Below are 13,500 nucleotides of genomic sequence, written 5' to 3'. Positions count from 1 at the left end.
TATTTATGATATAATGTCGTTATTACATGTATGGAAGCTGCTCATTTTTAAGTATGCACTTAAAGTAAGCCTTTGAAAGCCAGCTTTCAAATGGTTAGTACCTGAGGTGTAGAGAAACAAACGAACATTAGCTTGGCATTTCTTGAATCTGTGCTTTTATTGTGACATATCTGATCACAGAATTATGATCTTGATCTTGGTGAGAGGGTCATTTTAGTGTTTGGTGGAACAACTCAGGTGTCTAACGTGTAAATAGGGGGCCCAACCAAACTTTGCTTTTATGCAGGTCTGGGCTTGTAAAGCAAAGGTTTAATGTTTAACTGTAAACCTTCATGTTCTTCATGTTGGAGAGGAGGTAGGGATACAGCCGTGAGATGCACTTATCATTCTTTTGAACAACATTATTAGTGCATCTCAGAAAATTAGAATATTGTAAAAATGTTTGTTATGTCCCCTCATTTAGTTCAAAAAGGTAAGCTTTCATTCATTATATATGCATTACATGTAAGGTGAAATAAGTCTTTTCTCTGTTATAATTTATATTATTGCGTTTTTTTGACTCACAAAAATCAGAAATCCAATATCTGCACTTATTTGAATATTTTGAGTTTGATGAGTCAGCCAGTATCAATACTGTGTCTAGTTCAGCACATGCAACCACTGTTCAGTAGCTCAGCGATCTTCCCCAATCATGAGGAAGACTGCTGACTTGACAGCTGTCCAGATGACGATCATTGACAGATAAGCCACAGAAGGTCATTGCTGCATAGACTGTCTGTAGGAAAATGTGGACAAGCAAAAAGGATGACCACAGTCTTCAGATGATCGTGCGTTAGAAGAGCTTTGCAATCAGTGGACTGTAGCTGGTGTTAGTGCATTAGGAGGCACCACAAGCAGACGTCTTCAGGAATAGCGGGAACAGTCACACACTAATTTTTTGCACTTCATTTTGAAATTAAGGCCGTAGAGCACACGAGTCACATACAACTCACTTTGATCTTAGGTGCAGTGACATTACAGGATAAATGTGTAAAATTACAGAAAGAGTTTGGGTAGTTTATTGTCCAGGCTGTCCTGTAATTGTAAAAAAAATAAAAATAAAATTCAAAAAAATAATTAATTCACAGAAATGTTGCTTCTGTGAATTTTTTTTTACTGTGGACTCACAGAAAAATAAATAAATAAATGAAAAAAAAACTTACATGATTTAATTTAATAATTTGGTGTAGTATTAATGGTAATTTATTTATTTTGGGTGGTGGTGAGGTCTTTACCAATAGGAAAAGCTTTCAAACTTGTGAAAATACAGCTAAAAGTTCAAAAACTATCCTCCACTTAATGTTTTCCAAAGTCTTTGCTGGGCCGATCCTGCTCCCTGGGCCTTATAGTTTTTTGGAAGAAGAGTGGGAGAGGCACAGAATCCAGTGGGAAGTTTCCACGGTCTGTGATGATGTTGTTGGTGGCTGGCCCACTGTGTATTAAGAAGTCCAAAGTCAACATGGTTCCGTCTTCATGGTTCCATCTGCTGACATGCTTTATGGAAACGCAGATCTCCTTTTCCAGTAGGACTTAGCATCTACCTCCAGTGCCAGAGCTGCTACCGAATGTTAAACATCTTATTGTGCTTCATTGGCCAGCCCGCTCGCTTGACTTGAACCCTGTAGAGAATTCAACTACAGGGTTCAGTTAGTGTTAAGAAGAACATGACAAACACATGATTAAAAATACAGGTGATCTGAAGGCTGCTGTCAAAGCCACCTGGGTTTCAATAACACCTCAGCAGAGCCACAATGCACTAACGCAGCAGTTCTTGGTAAAGGAGTCCAAACCAAAAACTGAGTATAAGTGAACAAACTTTTCATGTCTATGCTGGAAATCAGTCTTTGATCAATCTTAGAAAATAGTCTGAAAAACTGGATTTCTGATTTTCATGAGCTTACATGACAACCATCAAGTTGTGGGAAAAAAAAGATTTGAAATATTTCACTTGAAGTATGATATGTATATGTATATATATATATATATATAATGTATGAAGGCTTACATTCTTTGACGCACCACAATTTCCCTGTGAAATGAACAAATGTTCTAAAGGGCAACATGTCATTGTAAAAGTGAGACATACTTTCCACACACTCACTGAGGCCCAGAATAGCAGCATTATACTCTACATGTAACCCAACAATCACCCTTTGAAAGCAAAGAGACACCCATTTAACACACCCACACACCAGCTTATACATAAAGTGCCAATATAAGCATTTTATTTCTAAGGAAACAAAAAATTACAGTGACAATCAGGGTCCTTTAATAGGTAGGGCTAAATGGATTGTCATGGCAAAAAAGAAGAAGAAAAAGGCAAATGCTGAGTGCAAATGTGCCACACTAGTCATGACGTGATTGGGCTGAAAACTCTCCACAAATTACTGACGATTGCTCGGCTTGGATATAACGAGGCGGTGAAGGCCAACAGCCTGCGCTGGAGTCACTCTAAAATAAGACATGCACAATTAAAATAATCTTTTTTCTTATAAAAGTCACGTCATTTCAAACGTTTGTATAGAACATAAAGTCCTTGGCGGCAAAACTTAAAATATCATTACAGATTAGTTTCTTTGCGTACTGGATTTCTCGCCGGTGCTTTGGAATTAACCTCCTGAAGTGGCGCCAAACTGCACAGCCCCCCCGTCAATATTTCAGAGCAACGTATATCTATATGTTTCTTTCAATGTAAACAAGTTAAGGCCAATATTGTCGTCAACAGACAATACATTTATAGTAGCAAACAGTTTTAACAGTTAATAAATACGAAAGCTACAACAGTGGAATCTCTCATTAGGCTCATTTCACTACACTTTCCCACAGCACGCGTAAAGGCTGGACATTTCGGACACTTTCCGACCTACACTTTCTTTACCTGACACCTACAGATCTTCAAGCGTTTTAGTTTCATCTCCCTTAAGCCACCAACAAAATCTTCCACACATTGAAACTTCACGCAACAGAGGCCGCTGCGTAAGACTTGGTGGAACAATCGGTGACATTCTCTCAGAGCTGTAGTTTGGCAATGTTTGGCAGGATATTTATGAGAGGATACGGAGAAGGAGAATCTCTGCATAGGCTGAGCTCCAGTGCTACTGAGGACTGCTGTGGTGGGGACACTCACAAGCCAAAGTAAGAGGTAGGGTGGGGGGTGCAGTGGGTTGATAACTGTTGTGTCATCTGCGTGAAAGATCACTTTGAAGACGTTTAACAAATGTTGGTGGCTCTGAGTAGAAGTCGGTGACGGAGGGAAACAAAATGATTTCCTCATATGCATGGTCTCTCGTTAACTGGCGTACAGAGCCCGACTGATATCTGACTTGACTGATATTTTTAGACGACATTCACCTATTACAGACATCTCAGTATCAGTATATAAATGCCATCTGATATGTGCAGTAACCTTTTTTTTTGTTATTTTTAAATATTACTGTTTCTTTAAGGAAAATAATGGAGAAAGGGATGTGTCGGGCAATTATGGCGACACTACAGAGTTTTACACACTCCCATTCTTTTGCCTTTAATACAATGCCATATTGCACCTCAGCAGATCTGAATTAACAACAAAAGCAATTCCTCCTCTAATTTGACACGTATTTATATGCTGTATATGTATATGTAGAATACATATACATAAAAAAAGCGCAACCCATCAGGAACAAATTGGCCTCTACAAAATATGGTGAAGTTTTTTCATTTTGTAATATGGAACAGGCTTTGCTGGTACACTTTTATCTATCATTTAGACTTACATTTGAAATGTCACACTAACTTGATTATTATATGCTGATGTAAAAGAATCCTGCCAAAGGTAAATACCACCTTTTCGGATATGCAGACTTAACTCTGTTGCAGTGATACTCTAACTTTGGGAGCAGCCAGGTTAAAGATACAAACTAAAACTAACTTGTATAAATGTGATTTGTTTTGTTTTTTTAGAGAAACTGGACAAACTGAAGGTTGATGACTCTTGTGCTGACCAGTGTTTAAGCTAAATTAAAGCTGCACCCATTTTGATTAATGATTGATTTAAAAGGAAAAAACAGTCATGGGGCATTGGCTTCTTAATCAAGGCATGCCATAAGAAGTTTGAGACTTCATTATGAACAATCTGAAAAGAAAAACTGGATAGGTGGTGATGGTATGTCTTGCTTGATTGAAAATTAGGCAAACATCCACTAGAGGGTCTACTTGGCCAGGGTGCTGTTGCATTGCTTTGTTGCCATATAAAAGTGTTGTGTCGGCAGAGCCTCCCCAGCAAAGGCTCCGTCTGTGCCAGAAATGTTTGGGAGGTGTTGAAGTATACAAAGTTGGCAATGTGATCAATCACCGATTCTTACCAGTGACGTGAAAAAGACAGAGAGATGGAGTCACGCTGAGGCAACGAAGGGCACGCTTTGGTGAAAGTGATACGGACAAAGAGAAAGAGAGCTTTACAACACGAAGGGAGGGACACAAACACAAAGACACATCAGTGAACGTCATGACCGAAGCGGGGAGGATCACTGAAGGAGACAGGCACATGAACACAGCATTTTTCATAAAGCCTGAACTCGAATGACTTTGGAAACTAGAAAAGTAAAAAAGGGAAAAAAACAAAAGCAAAAGATCAAAACTGACATTGAAAATATGCATCAATATAAAAAAAATCCACAAGAATAGCAGAAACAGGATAACACTTCAGAAGTCTTAGCTGTGTCGTGAGAAAGAGCTGTGATTCTTTGATTCTCCCTGTATGTAAAGTGTTTGCTTCCTTCATTGCATTGTATCTCGCCAGATAATTGTCCAGCAATGGCTGTGTAAACAAAACCTCCAAAAAAGGTGTGTGTGTGTGTGTAGTAGATATATATCTGCAAGTGTGCATCAAAAGGGTTTGGCTGTGCACAACAATGCTAGTTCTTCTTCCGTTTATTCTGCGATTGGACTGCTAGCCCAGTTAGAGCTGTGATAGGCTGGTTAAACCCTTAGCCATCAGATCGCCATGTCTGGTGTGCCTCCACTTCCTCTGAGACGACTAGCAGGAGTTCACAGTTCTTCCCTCGTAGCTGCTGGTGGAGAAACTTCCTGAGAATGTGGTAAAAATCAAACACAAGAATTACATTTTTTTTTAATTAAAGTGAAAGTGATTAAAGTGAAACAACAACAACAACAAAATTAACAAGGTGTACGCTGATGTAAAGCTTCTATGAATTATCTTTTAGCCCAGCAGAACAAGTTGTAAACCACAAACTGGAGATGTAGCGATAGACCAGCATTTTTGGCCCTAACCAGTGACCCGCCAGTCAGCTTCACATACACTACCGTGAAAGGTTTTAGAATACCCCAATTTTTCCAGTTATTTATTGCAATTCAGGTTGTTCAAGTTCAATGAATAGCTTGAAATGAACTGCCAGAGGTTAAAAAAAAAGAAGTTAAGGTTACCCAAAACTAAAAAACAAAATGCAATTTTTCTTAAATGAATTATACTAAAAGGCCTTTTTCATGGAACACAAAATGGGTTAACAATTTAAACTGTTCTGCAGCAATGGAGGTTTATCAAGCCTTGAAACCTGGTGTTCCAACTGTTCTGGATTACTTACAACCCCCTCTGTCTGCATAAACACTGGAACACACTGTAGACCCATACCCTGTTGAGCATCGGTTGAACCGTATTGTGCTGCATAAAGTAGTGTGTTGCTACAAAAACGGTGAGAAAAAGGCAATTAACAATGGAAGAGAGACAGATCATCATAACACTTAAAAATGTGGGTCTTCCCTACAGAGAAATTGCAAAGAAAGTCAAGGTGTCCGTGAGTACAGTTTCCTTCACTATCAAAAGGCAATCAGAAACTGGGGCAAACTCTGACAGGAAGAGGTCTGGCACACCCAAAGCCACACCTGAATCAGAGGACAAGTTTCTGAGAGTTAACAGCTTGCGTGATAGGCGGCTCAGAGGACAACAGCTTCAAGCACAGCTTAATAGTGGTCGTAGTAAGCAAGTCTCAGTTTGAACTGTGATGAGGAGACTTCGAGTGGACGAGTTGCAGCAAGAAAAATATTGCTAAGACGTCAGAATAAGACAAAGAGCTTTGCCTGGCCATGAAACATTGCCAATGGACCACTGAAGACTGGAAGAAGGTATTATGGACTGATAAATCAAAATCGGAAATCATCGGTTCATCACACAGGATATTTGTATAGCGTTGAGTAGGCGAAAGGACAACTGTCAAACATGGAGGAGGAAGTGTGATGGTCTGGAGCTGTTTTGCTGGACCCACAGCGCCATGCAATACCCTCTGGTATGCACCTAGTTGGTCAGGGGTTCATCCTACAGCAAGATAATGACCCATAACATAAGTCCAGAGCTACCTCAGGAAAAAAGAACAAGACGGTAAGCTTGAAAACATGGAGTGGCCAGCACAGTCTCCAGACTTAAAGCCCATCAAGCTGGTTTGGCATGAACTGGACAGAAGAGTGAAAGCAAAACAACCTACTGCCACACATTTATGGGAACTTCTGCAAACAGATATGGTCAGAACTTTCTGAAGAATATTTGATTTCTATTGTAGAAAGAATGCCGCGGGTGTGTTCAGCTGTTATATTTGCCAAAGGTAGCTACTTTGATGAGTCAAAAGTTTAGAATACATTTTGGTCTATAAATTGATTCCATGACTTTTTTTTTTTAACTCCAATTGCTTATTTGTACTATGCGTTCATCTCAGAGTGCAATGAGACATTAAACTGCATAATTTTCAATTCTAAAACATTTAACTGGTAGTGTATGTCTGCTTAAAGCGGGTCTTTTACATACATGTCCAACTTGTACATAGAGGCTCAGGCAAACAGTCTTTTGCACATTTACAACCACATGCTAACATGTTGTTTTTTTATCTTTATATTTTTAGTGTACACTCAGGGCCATGGCAGCATTGCAATTTCAAATTCCTGCGTATAACTGTACATATGCTCTTTAACAATAAAGACTTTGACTTCTCGCCCTATGACAACCGGGATAGGCTCCAGCGCCCCCCGCGACCCTGGAAAGGATAAGCGGAAGCGAATGGATGGATGGATGGACTTTGACTTTGTTAGTATGTGTATAAAATGGGCAACGTCACCAAGTTTGTCAGAGTAAACCACGGTGTGCCACCATGAGAATGCTCGTAACAACAAACTGAATCAAACACTTGAATTACCCTTGACCAGCTGAAGATGGACATTTTAAAGAAGCTAACAAAGGAAAAGCGATTCAAGTTAAAGCTGAGCTTAGAGTCAGCGTCAGTATGATCAGTGAAAAAAACCCTAAAACCATTAAAGCAGCCAACGAGGAAAACTTGTTTGGTAAAATATATAGTATATATCAATATATCAGGTAAAAGTGGGTGTACAACAACCCATTTTAAGTTAATTATTAGTTAATTATAGTTAACTATTTGCACCTCTTCCCAGTAGCAGGGCACTTTATTTTTATTTCTTAGGGGAGAGAAGATCCTGCAACAGGCGCACCAGGTATAGCGGAATGGTTCGGTTTGTTCCCAGTTTACCTTTTTTGCTTTCTTCTGACCGCTACTCATGCTAGGGCCTTCATCTGGGTTGAATTTTCTCCAGGACGCAGGTCAGACTGACTACTTTTTCTTTTCAAATATTTATCTATTGCTATTCCACCCTGCTTCATCTCACACCATGACTATTATGTAATTTCTTCTTCATCTTCTTCTGTTTTACTGGCAGTTGGCAGCCCATTTAATTAGAGCAGGAAGTTGTACTGCCCTCTAGTGGAAGAGAATGTACCTGTTCTGCCCGTTATTCACACCAGTCGCTTAGAGTACTAATCAGGTGGAACCAGATTATCTTCCACAGCACACCTGATCATTTCTCGCGGCACACTGGTTGGGAAACACTGGTCTACAAGACACAGCCCTCTGCCCTGACCTCTGTCTACACTTTCCGATGAGTTTATAATCTCAGTCATTCATTTCAGGACATGTGTAATAAAACATTAAGACTACATGGTAACGTTAGGTCATTCTAAGTAAAAAATGTTTGCGTTGAAAGTAGCATGACGTTTTATCACTATAAAAGATGGCTAGAACATTTTTGGGGATCAATATGGCTGTCTTGGGCCTTTCCAGATCCTTGAGTCATCTAGGATCGGTATGAGATACATTTCGTCATGAGATGATGAGCTTGAGGGCCTCTGTCGTCCACAGACTTTACATTACAATGCAATAACTACGCATGCACCCCAGGCAGCAGACTTCAAAGAACTACAACAGGAATAACTACTCAGCTGTGATGCATCAGTTGTCCATGTACATGCAGAGCACCATCGAGGCTTCACACTTACTTCTAACATGGAGCTAACTGTACATTTCTCAGCTAGATCCTCTCCACCGGCACATCTATTAGTTTTTAAAACTTTATGACAACAAAAGTATAAAACAACACAGCTGCTGCTGCTGCTACACATGCACACACTCCCCATCCCTCTCACCTGAGCTCATCCGGATTGCCAATTGGTTGAGGACTACGCAGCTTGGAGTCCAAGTTGTAGTAGACTCCTCCCACCTCTCTGACACCTATCCAGTGCTGGCGCTTAAGCGGCAACCGGAGAGGCCCCCAGCGCAGATTGGACGGTACGTTCAGGATGAAGCCCTCCACGTTGGACAGTTCAATATTGCCAACATCCCTAAAAAATATATTTTTTTAGTAATAATAATAATAATAATAATAACAACAATACATATATATTATATTAATATTTGCAAATATTTTTATTTTACTTTTTTTTAAGATAATTTTTTTGTCCTTTATTGGATAGAGACAGTGTAGATTGACAGGAAAGTGGGGAGTGAGAGAGGGGAAGACAAAGGGCTGCGGGTCGGACTCGAACCCGGGCCTACTGCTCTCCAGCCATACAGCATTTTTGTTACCTGTCATTATTCGGGCTTGCATTTACTTGAGCAAAATATATATATATATTTTTTTTTTTTTACATTGAAACTTTCAGCTACGTTCAGATAAAATGCACTTACAAGTGTAGTCACAACACAAAGGTCTATTCTAAGTCAGGAAGTCCAGAAAAAAAACCCTGTGATAAACCATCCACAGTAACAATCACAAGCAAAGCTATTCAGCTATGTACAGGACATCGCAAGAGACTGCGTAGAATACCAGAGAGAAGCATTCTTGCAGCCAGAAGTTTAAACAAACCAGGGAGGCAGATTCATTTTCAAATGAAACAAACAGGTTATATAACATACATGCTTACTGCACTTCAAACCACTCTTGATTTTGTCAGTTCCCATTGATGACTGTAACGAACACTGTGTAACTCAACTGCACTGACCTTTGTGCAGTTTGTGTAGTGACATGCATTGCAAACTTTGCATCTGTCAAAATTCAAAACTGTCATTAACTGGCAAACTAAGACTGAAGTAGGGACTTTGAAGTTTGAGTGCTTGAATGCCTGCCACACCTACGCTCCAGTATCAGAGCACACTTCTAAACACAGTTGACTGTACACTGATAATAATACTACACAAGGACCCTGTTCAACCAATCAGATTTAATAAAAACTCAGAGTTTGTGGGTTTTCTGCTCCAGAAAGAGAGCTAACTTGAACTCTGAGTCTTTTATTGGAGTAACAGACTCTGAGACCGCTAGCAGGTTTTCTTCAACAAACTCTGAGCACATATTGAAATGTATTAATTTAAGAAGTTTACAAACATTATAATCCCACTGATATCTTAGCTTAGTACTTGTTCTATTTAACCTGAGTGATTATATAACTGATCATCTGTGACTCTGTGGACAATAAGTCGGCTCTGAGGCTGTCTGGTCAAGGTTCTCGTTGAGAGATATTCATACTTCTGGATTAAAACAAAGGCTCTGCTTTTTCTTTACCCAATGCTGGTATCTTTTTTTTTCATTACACATGCTGATCCGCTTGAAAAACCTTAGAGTTGAACTCAGAGATTGTTAAACCTGCTCTGTGGATCAGGGCACCAGATTTCCTTGTCTTATCAATCACTTGTCCTCTCATAAGTGGCCTTATTATTTTGCTCCCTTCCAAAAATAAATGATATTTAAAAATACTCCAGTTGTGGGTAGGAGCTTTTAAGCACACTTTTTTCACCGTGATCCAAATACTTAAAAATATCTTGGCTGCAAGTGTTTACCGCATCAAAAATCCCCTGTGAGTAGAGTTATAAAAACAGCCTCAGGTCACAGCAACTTCATAAACATAACCAAAGAATAAAAAGAAGTCATGTCTTCTCTTGTCGAGAAATCGAAAAAGATAGAGCGCTTAAGTGCTAGTCCATGCATCGCGTTGTTTTCTCGCCTCAGTCTCCAGTTAATGTGCCAGCAACCGAATGTTTACAACACGTAAGCATGTAAAGCCTTAGTTACATGCAAAAAAGGGGTGAATCTCCAGAGTTATGTCAAACAGCAACAGCGCGCAGCTGCAGAAGCTCAAAAAGAGAATAACAGGAATGGGTTTTATCGATATAGCAAGTCTGTGTTTGGTGCTGCTGTCAACAGTCGTGTAAGCCTGATAATGAAGGAAGCAGGAATGCTGATAAAACCGACTCTTAAACTTTATCAACCACAGGAAGCGCTGACTAATCACAGAGATCACTCAGGACCCTGCTGATGAGGTGGTTGAGGTGCAGATGAAAACAAGGGGTGCCTCCTTTTTAGCATTTACAATATATGTGCACTCAAGCAAGATAAGAGAGGAACAAGTGTAAACAAGTACAGATAAGCAACAATAGACTGATTGCTTTTCTTTGGTTTGGGCTTCCTCTGCCTCACATTGACTATTTTGGGAAACAATCAGGGGCAGAAGTCATGAGGCAAATTGCAGTTACAACATAAGCAAATGGAAATAAATCTATTAAATCAATACTTTTACTAGATTAAATATGATTTATCCATGCTAAGGCTTCTTTTATTGCTACCCCTACATACCTTCTTTTATCCCACCAAACTGCCTCAAACCCTCGGGTCTGCAGGGCTGCCATAATGACATTTACGTCATAGTTCCCGTTTCCCAGCACGCTCTTCTTGTGAGGCGTCACCATAGTGCTGGGAGAGAGCCTGCAACAAGTTGACAAAAGGGATCGTCCACAGATGACTTAGTCAGATTGCATTGACGAAACATTTTATGCACACCTTAACACTTTTAATCCACATACTGTCTCACCTCTGGTAGATCTCCTGCAGGGTGTCCCGGCTGAATGCTGTCCCATCCTGGAAGACGTTATTGAGTGCGTGCAGGGCACACAGCTCCCGCCGCTGCTTTTCGTGATAAATTGCCGGAGGCACCAAAGGAGCTTGGGGAGGAGCTGGCGAGGTGAGCGAAGAAGAAGACGACGAGAGATCTTGCTGCTGCTGCTGAGTTTCCCTGGGATCTCTGCACCTCTTCTCCTCTGTTCCCACCACCGCCTCGCCTCCCCCTCCCCCTCCACTTCCTCCACCACCTTTCTGTTTGCTGACCTTCCAGGGCATGCACCCCAGCTCCTGCAGGCTGCCTCGCCCCTTCCCCTTCCACTCACTGGCTGGATACGGAGCACTTCCCATCCCTGGACGTTCACCACCGCCAGCGCTGTCGCCGCCCCCACCACCACCGGTACCTCCTTCAGCTCCACAACTACTAATCTCAGGACACTACATGAGCATCATGACAACCATTTGTGTGATAACCTCTCAGCCACTTGGAAGAGAGGAGCTTGTGTCTGGAGGGAGGGTAAATGAGACCTGTGGCTCTTAAACACCGCAAAACCTTCTCTCTGTCTCTTTCCCACTAAAGGACAGATGTGCAGAAATATCGCTATGAGTGACCAAGTATAACCAGCAAAGATACTCTAGATGCTCCAAAATGACAGACTAGTCCTCCAACAGCACAGCGGTGTCATCAATCATACTGCCGTCACTCTTTGCGTTTTCCACTTCCTCCATTCTCTCTATGTGCTGACAGCTCTTTCCATCTAAAGCCTATAGCTTAGCAGGTCTTTCCATCCTCCAAGACTTGCTGACCGCGAAGCTACAGTTCCACAGGAACAGAGGAGTCACACACTGTGGAGAAAAATACACTCAATAAGCAACTGAAATGCAAAAACTAAATACATTTTATTAAAAGGGAAAGGAAAGTCACGTGTTTTTCCTCATAATTTAGCTATTACACATAATAACACAAGTCCCCAAATCACACCTCGATTAAGATTGGTTAAAGAACAGCTGCCAAATCGGCCTAAACAACACAGTGAAGCACCACTGAATACGCTGTTACATTATTTAGAGCTTCAGTTTCTTGTTGGTCAGCAGAGCCCAAATGAAGGGAAGGTAAACATTTCGAGCAGCTTTGAACTGGATAGAGGAAGCAAGCTGTTCACTGAGCTAGCAACATTTGACAAGAGCTACACATTAATGTGCAGCTTACACAGCGTTAAGGAGGGATAGCAAACATATTCCCCTAAAAGCAGGAATGTACAGAAGGTTTTAATCCGTGTTAGCAGCAGATATCTGGCGTTGGTCTTATTGCTGCTCTACGTGACTCCGTGTCTCCAGCAAACACAACCACAACGCCTCCTTTTATGATTTATAACTTCATTTTCTCTCGCCGACCACTTCCCCGCCCGTTACCTGCCGCTGGTGTCACAGCTGAGCTGCCGTAAACCGGTCTAAAACCCGAGTCTCCTCTGTCCTTTTCCCCCTAAAGGGTGCTCAGACCTTTGTCTTTGCCACTTTTTTCCTGTTGTGGCTCTCTCCTGTCTCTTTCTCCGTCCGTGCAGTCGCGGACATGCGCAGTAGCGCCTCCCTGGCTCCATATTGCTGTCACCGCCTGCGTCAGTAGACTGGAGCAGATCCTCCCCTGAGACTGCGAAAGCCTACCTTTTCCACTTTGTTCTCACCTGTAGTGCGCTTTTCATCACATGACTGCTTCATAAAGGGTTTAAATATGTACAAAAATTATGTTTTACCGTAGGAAAGATCACCGGCTGTCTTCTTAAAGCAGTTCCAACTCTTAAACTTCACTTCATGAATGGGCCACACAATTGAGCTTATTGCTTATTGTCTTGCTTTGTCATTTTTGATTTACTCTCGCAACTGTAACAAGTGTAAGGGAAGGGGAAACGCTATAAACCCCACTGCATAAAATTTGGCAGTCTTTAAATACCTAAGCTGCTTAAAAGTTAGATATTTTACACTTGATGGGAACTTAAAAAAGATTAAAAAAAAAAAGTCTATTTCAGTTAAACAAACAAGCATGCCATGTCCATGTTCACTGGTTGAGTAAATTAATATGATGTCTAAGTTTGAAATTTATTTTGTTACAAAAACTTCACAAAAGGTTGATTCTGTTCATCTGGACGTAACCTTTTCAGTGGGAGAAATGTTTCGTCACTCATCCAGTTTGCTTCTTCAGTCTCAGCTGACTGCAGTTTCCCCCAACCTTATAAACAGTACCTTTGC

At 40.9% G+C, this 13,500-nt stretch overlaps 1 protein-coding gene across 1 annotated transcript; it reads right to left on the bottom strand.

Moving 5' to 3' along the window:
• Window positions 1-2,235: 2,235 nt before the first annotated feature.
• josd1 (Josephin domain containing 1) lies at window positions 2,236-12,834 on the bottom strand. The gene is made up of 5 exons (XM_003438700.5): window positions 12,670-12,834; window positions 11,231-12,102; window positions 10,996-11,124; window positions 8,516-8,710; window positions 2,236-5,106 (listed from the first exon to the last, which is right to left on the bottom strand). The coding sequence occupies exons 2-5, from the start codon at window positions 11,605-11,607 to the stop codon at window positions 5,007-5,009; spliced, it is 801 nt and encodes a 266-aa protein (XP_003438748.1). The 5' UTR covers window positions 11,608-12,102; window positions 12,670-12,834; the 3' UTR covers window positions 2,236-5,006.
• Between the last annotated feature and the right edge of the window lie 666 nt (window positions 12,835-13,500).

This window comes from Oreochromis niloticus, linkage group LG8 (assembly GCF_001858045.2).
Source record: "Oreochromis niloticus isolate F11D_XX linkage group LG8, O_niloticus_UMD_NMBU, whole genome shotgun sequence".
NCBI lineage: Eukaryota > Metazoa > Chordata > Actinopteri > Cichliformes > Cichlidae > Oreochromis > Oreochromis niloticus.
This window is presented reverse-complemented; position numbering and strand designations above follow the sequence as displayed.

Bases quoted from the DNA above. Each gene is read 5' to 3' on its own strand.
- josd1 (XM_003438700.5), bottom strand. From the start codon at position 11,607: ATGGGAAGTGCTCCGTATCCAGCCAGTGAGTGGAAGGGGAAGGGGCGA. The intron at 11,125-11,230 runs GTGAGACAGTAT...AACTTGTTGCAG, and splicing joins CTGCAGGAGATCTACCAGAG to GCTCTCTCCCAGCACTATGG. The intron at 5,107-8,515 runs GTGAGAGGGATG...CCACATTCTCAG, and splicing joins GGCAATCCGGATGAGCTCAG to GAAGTTTCTCCACCAGCAGC.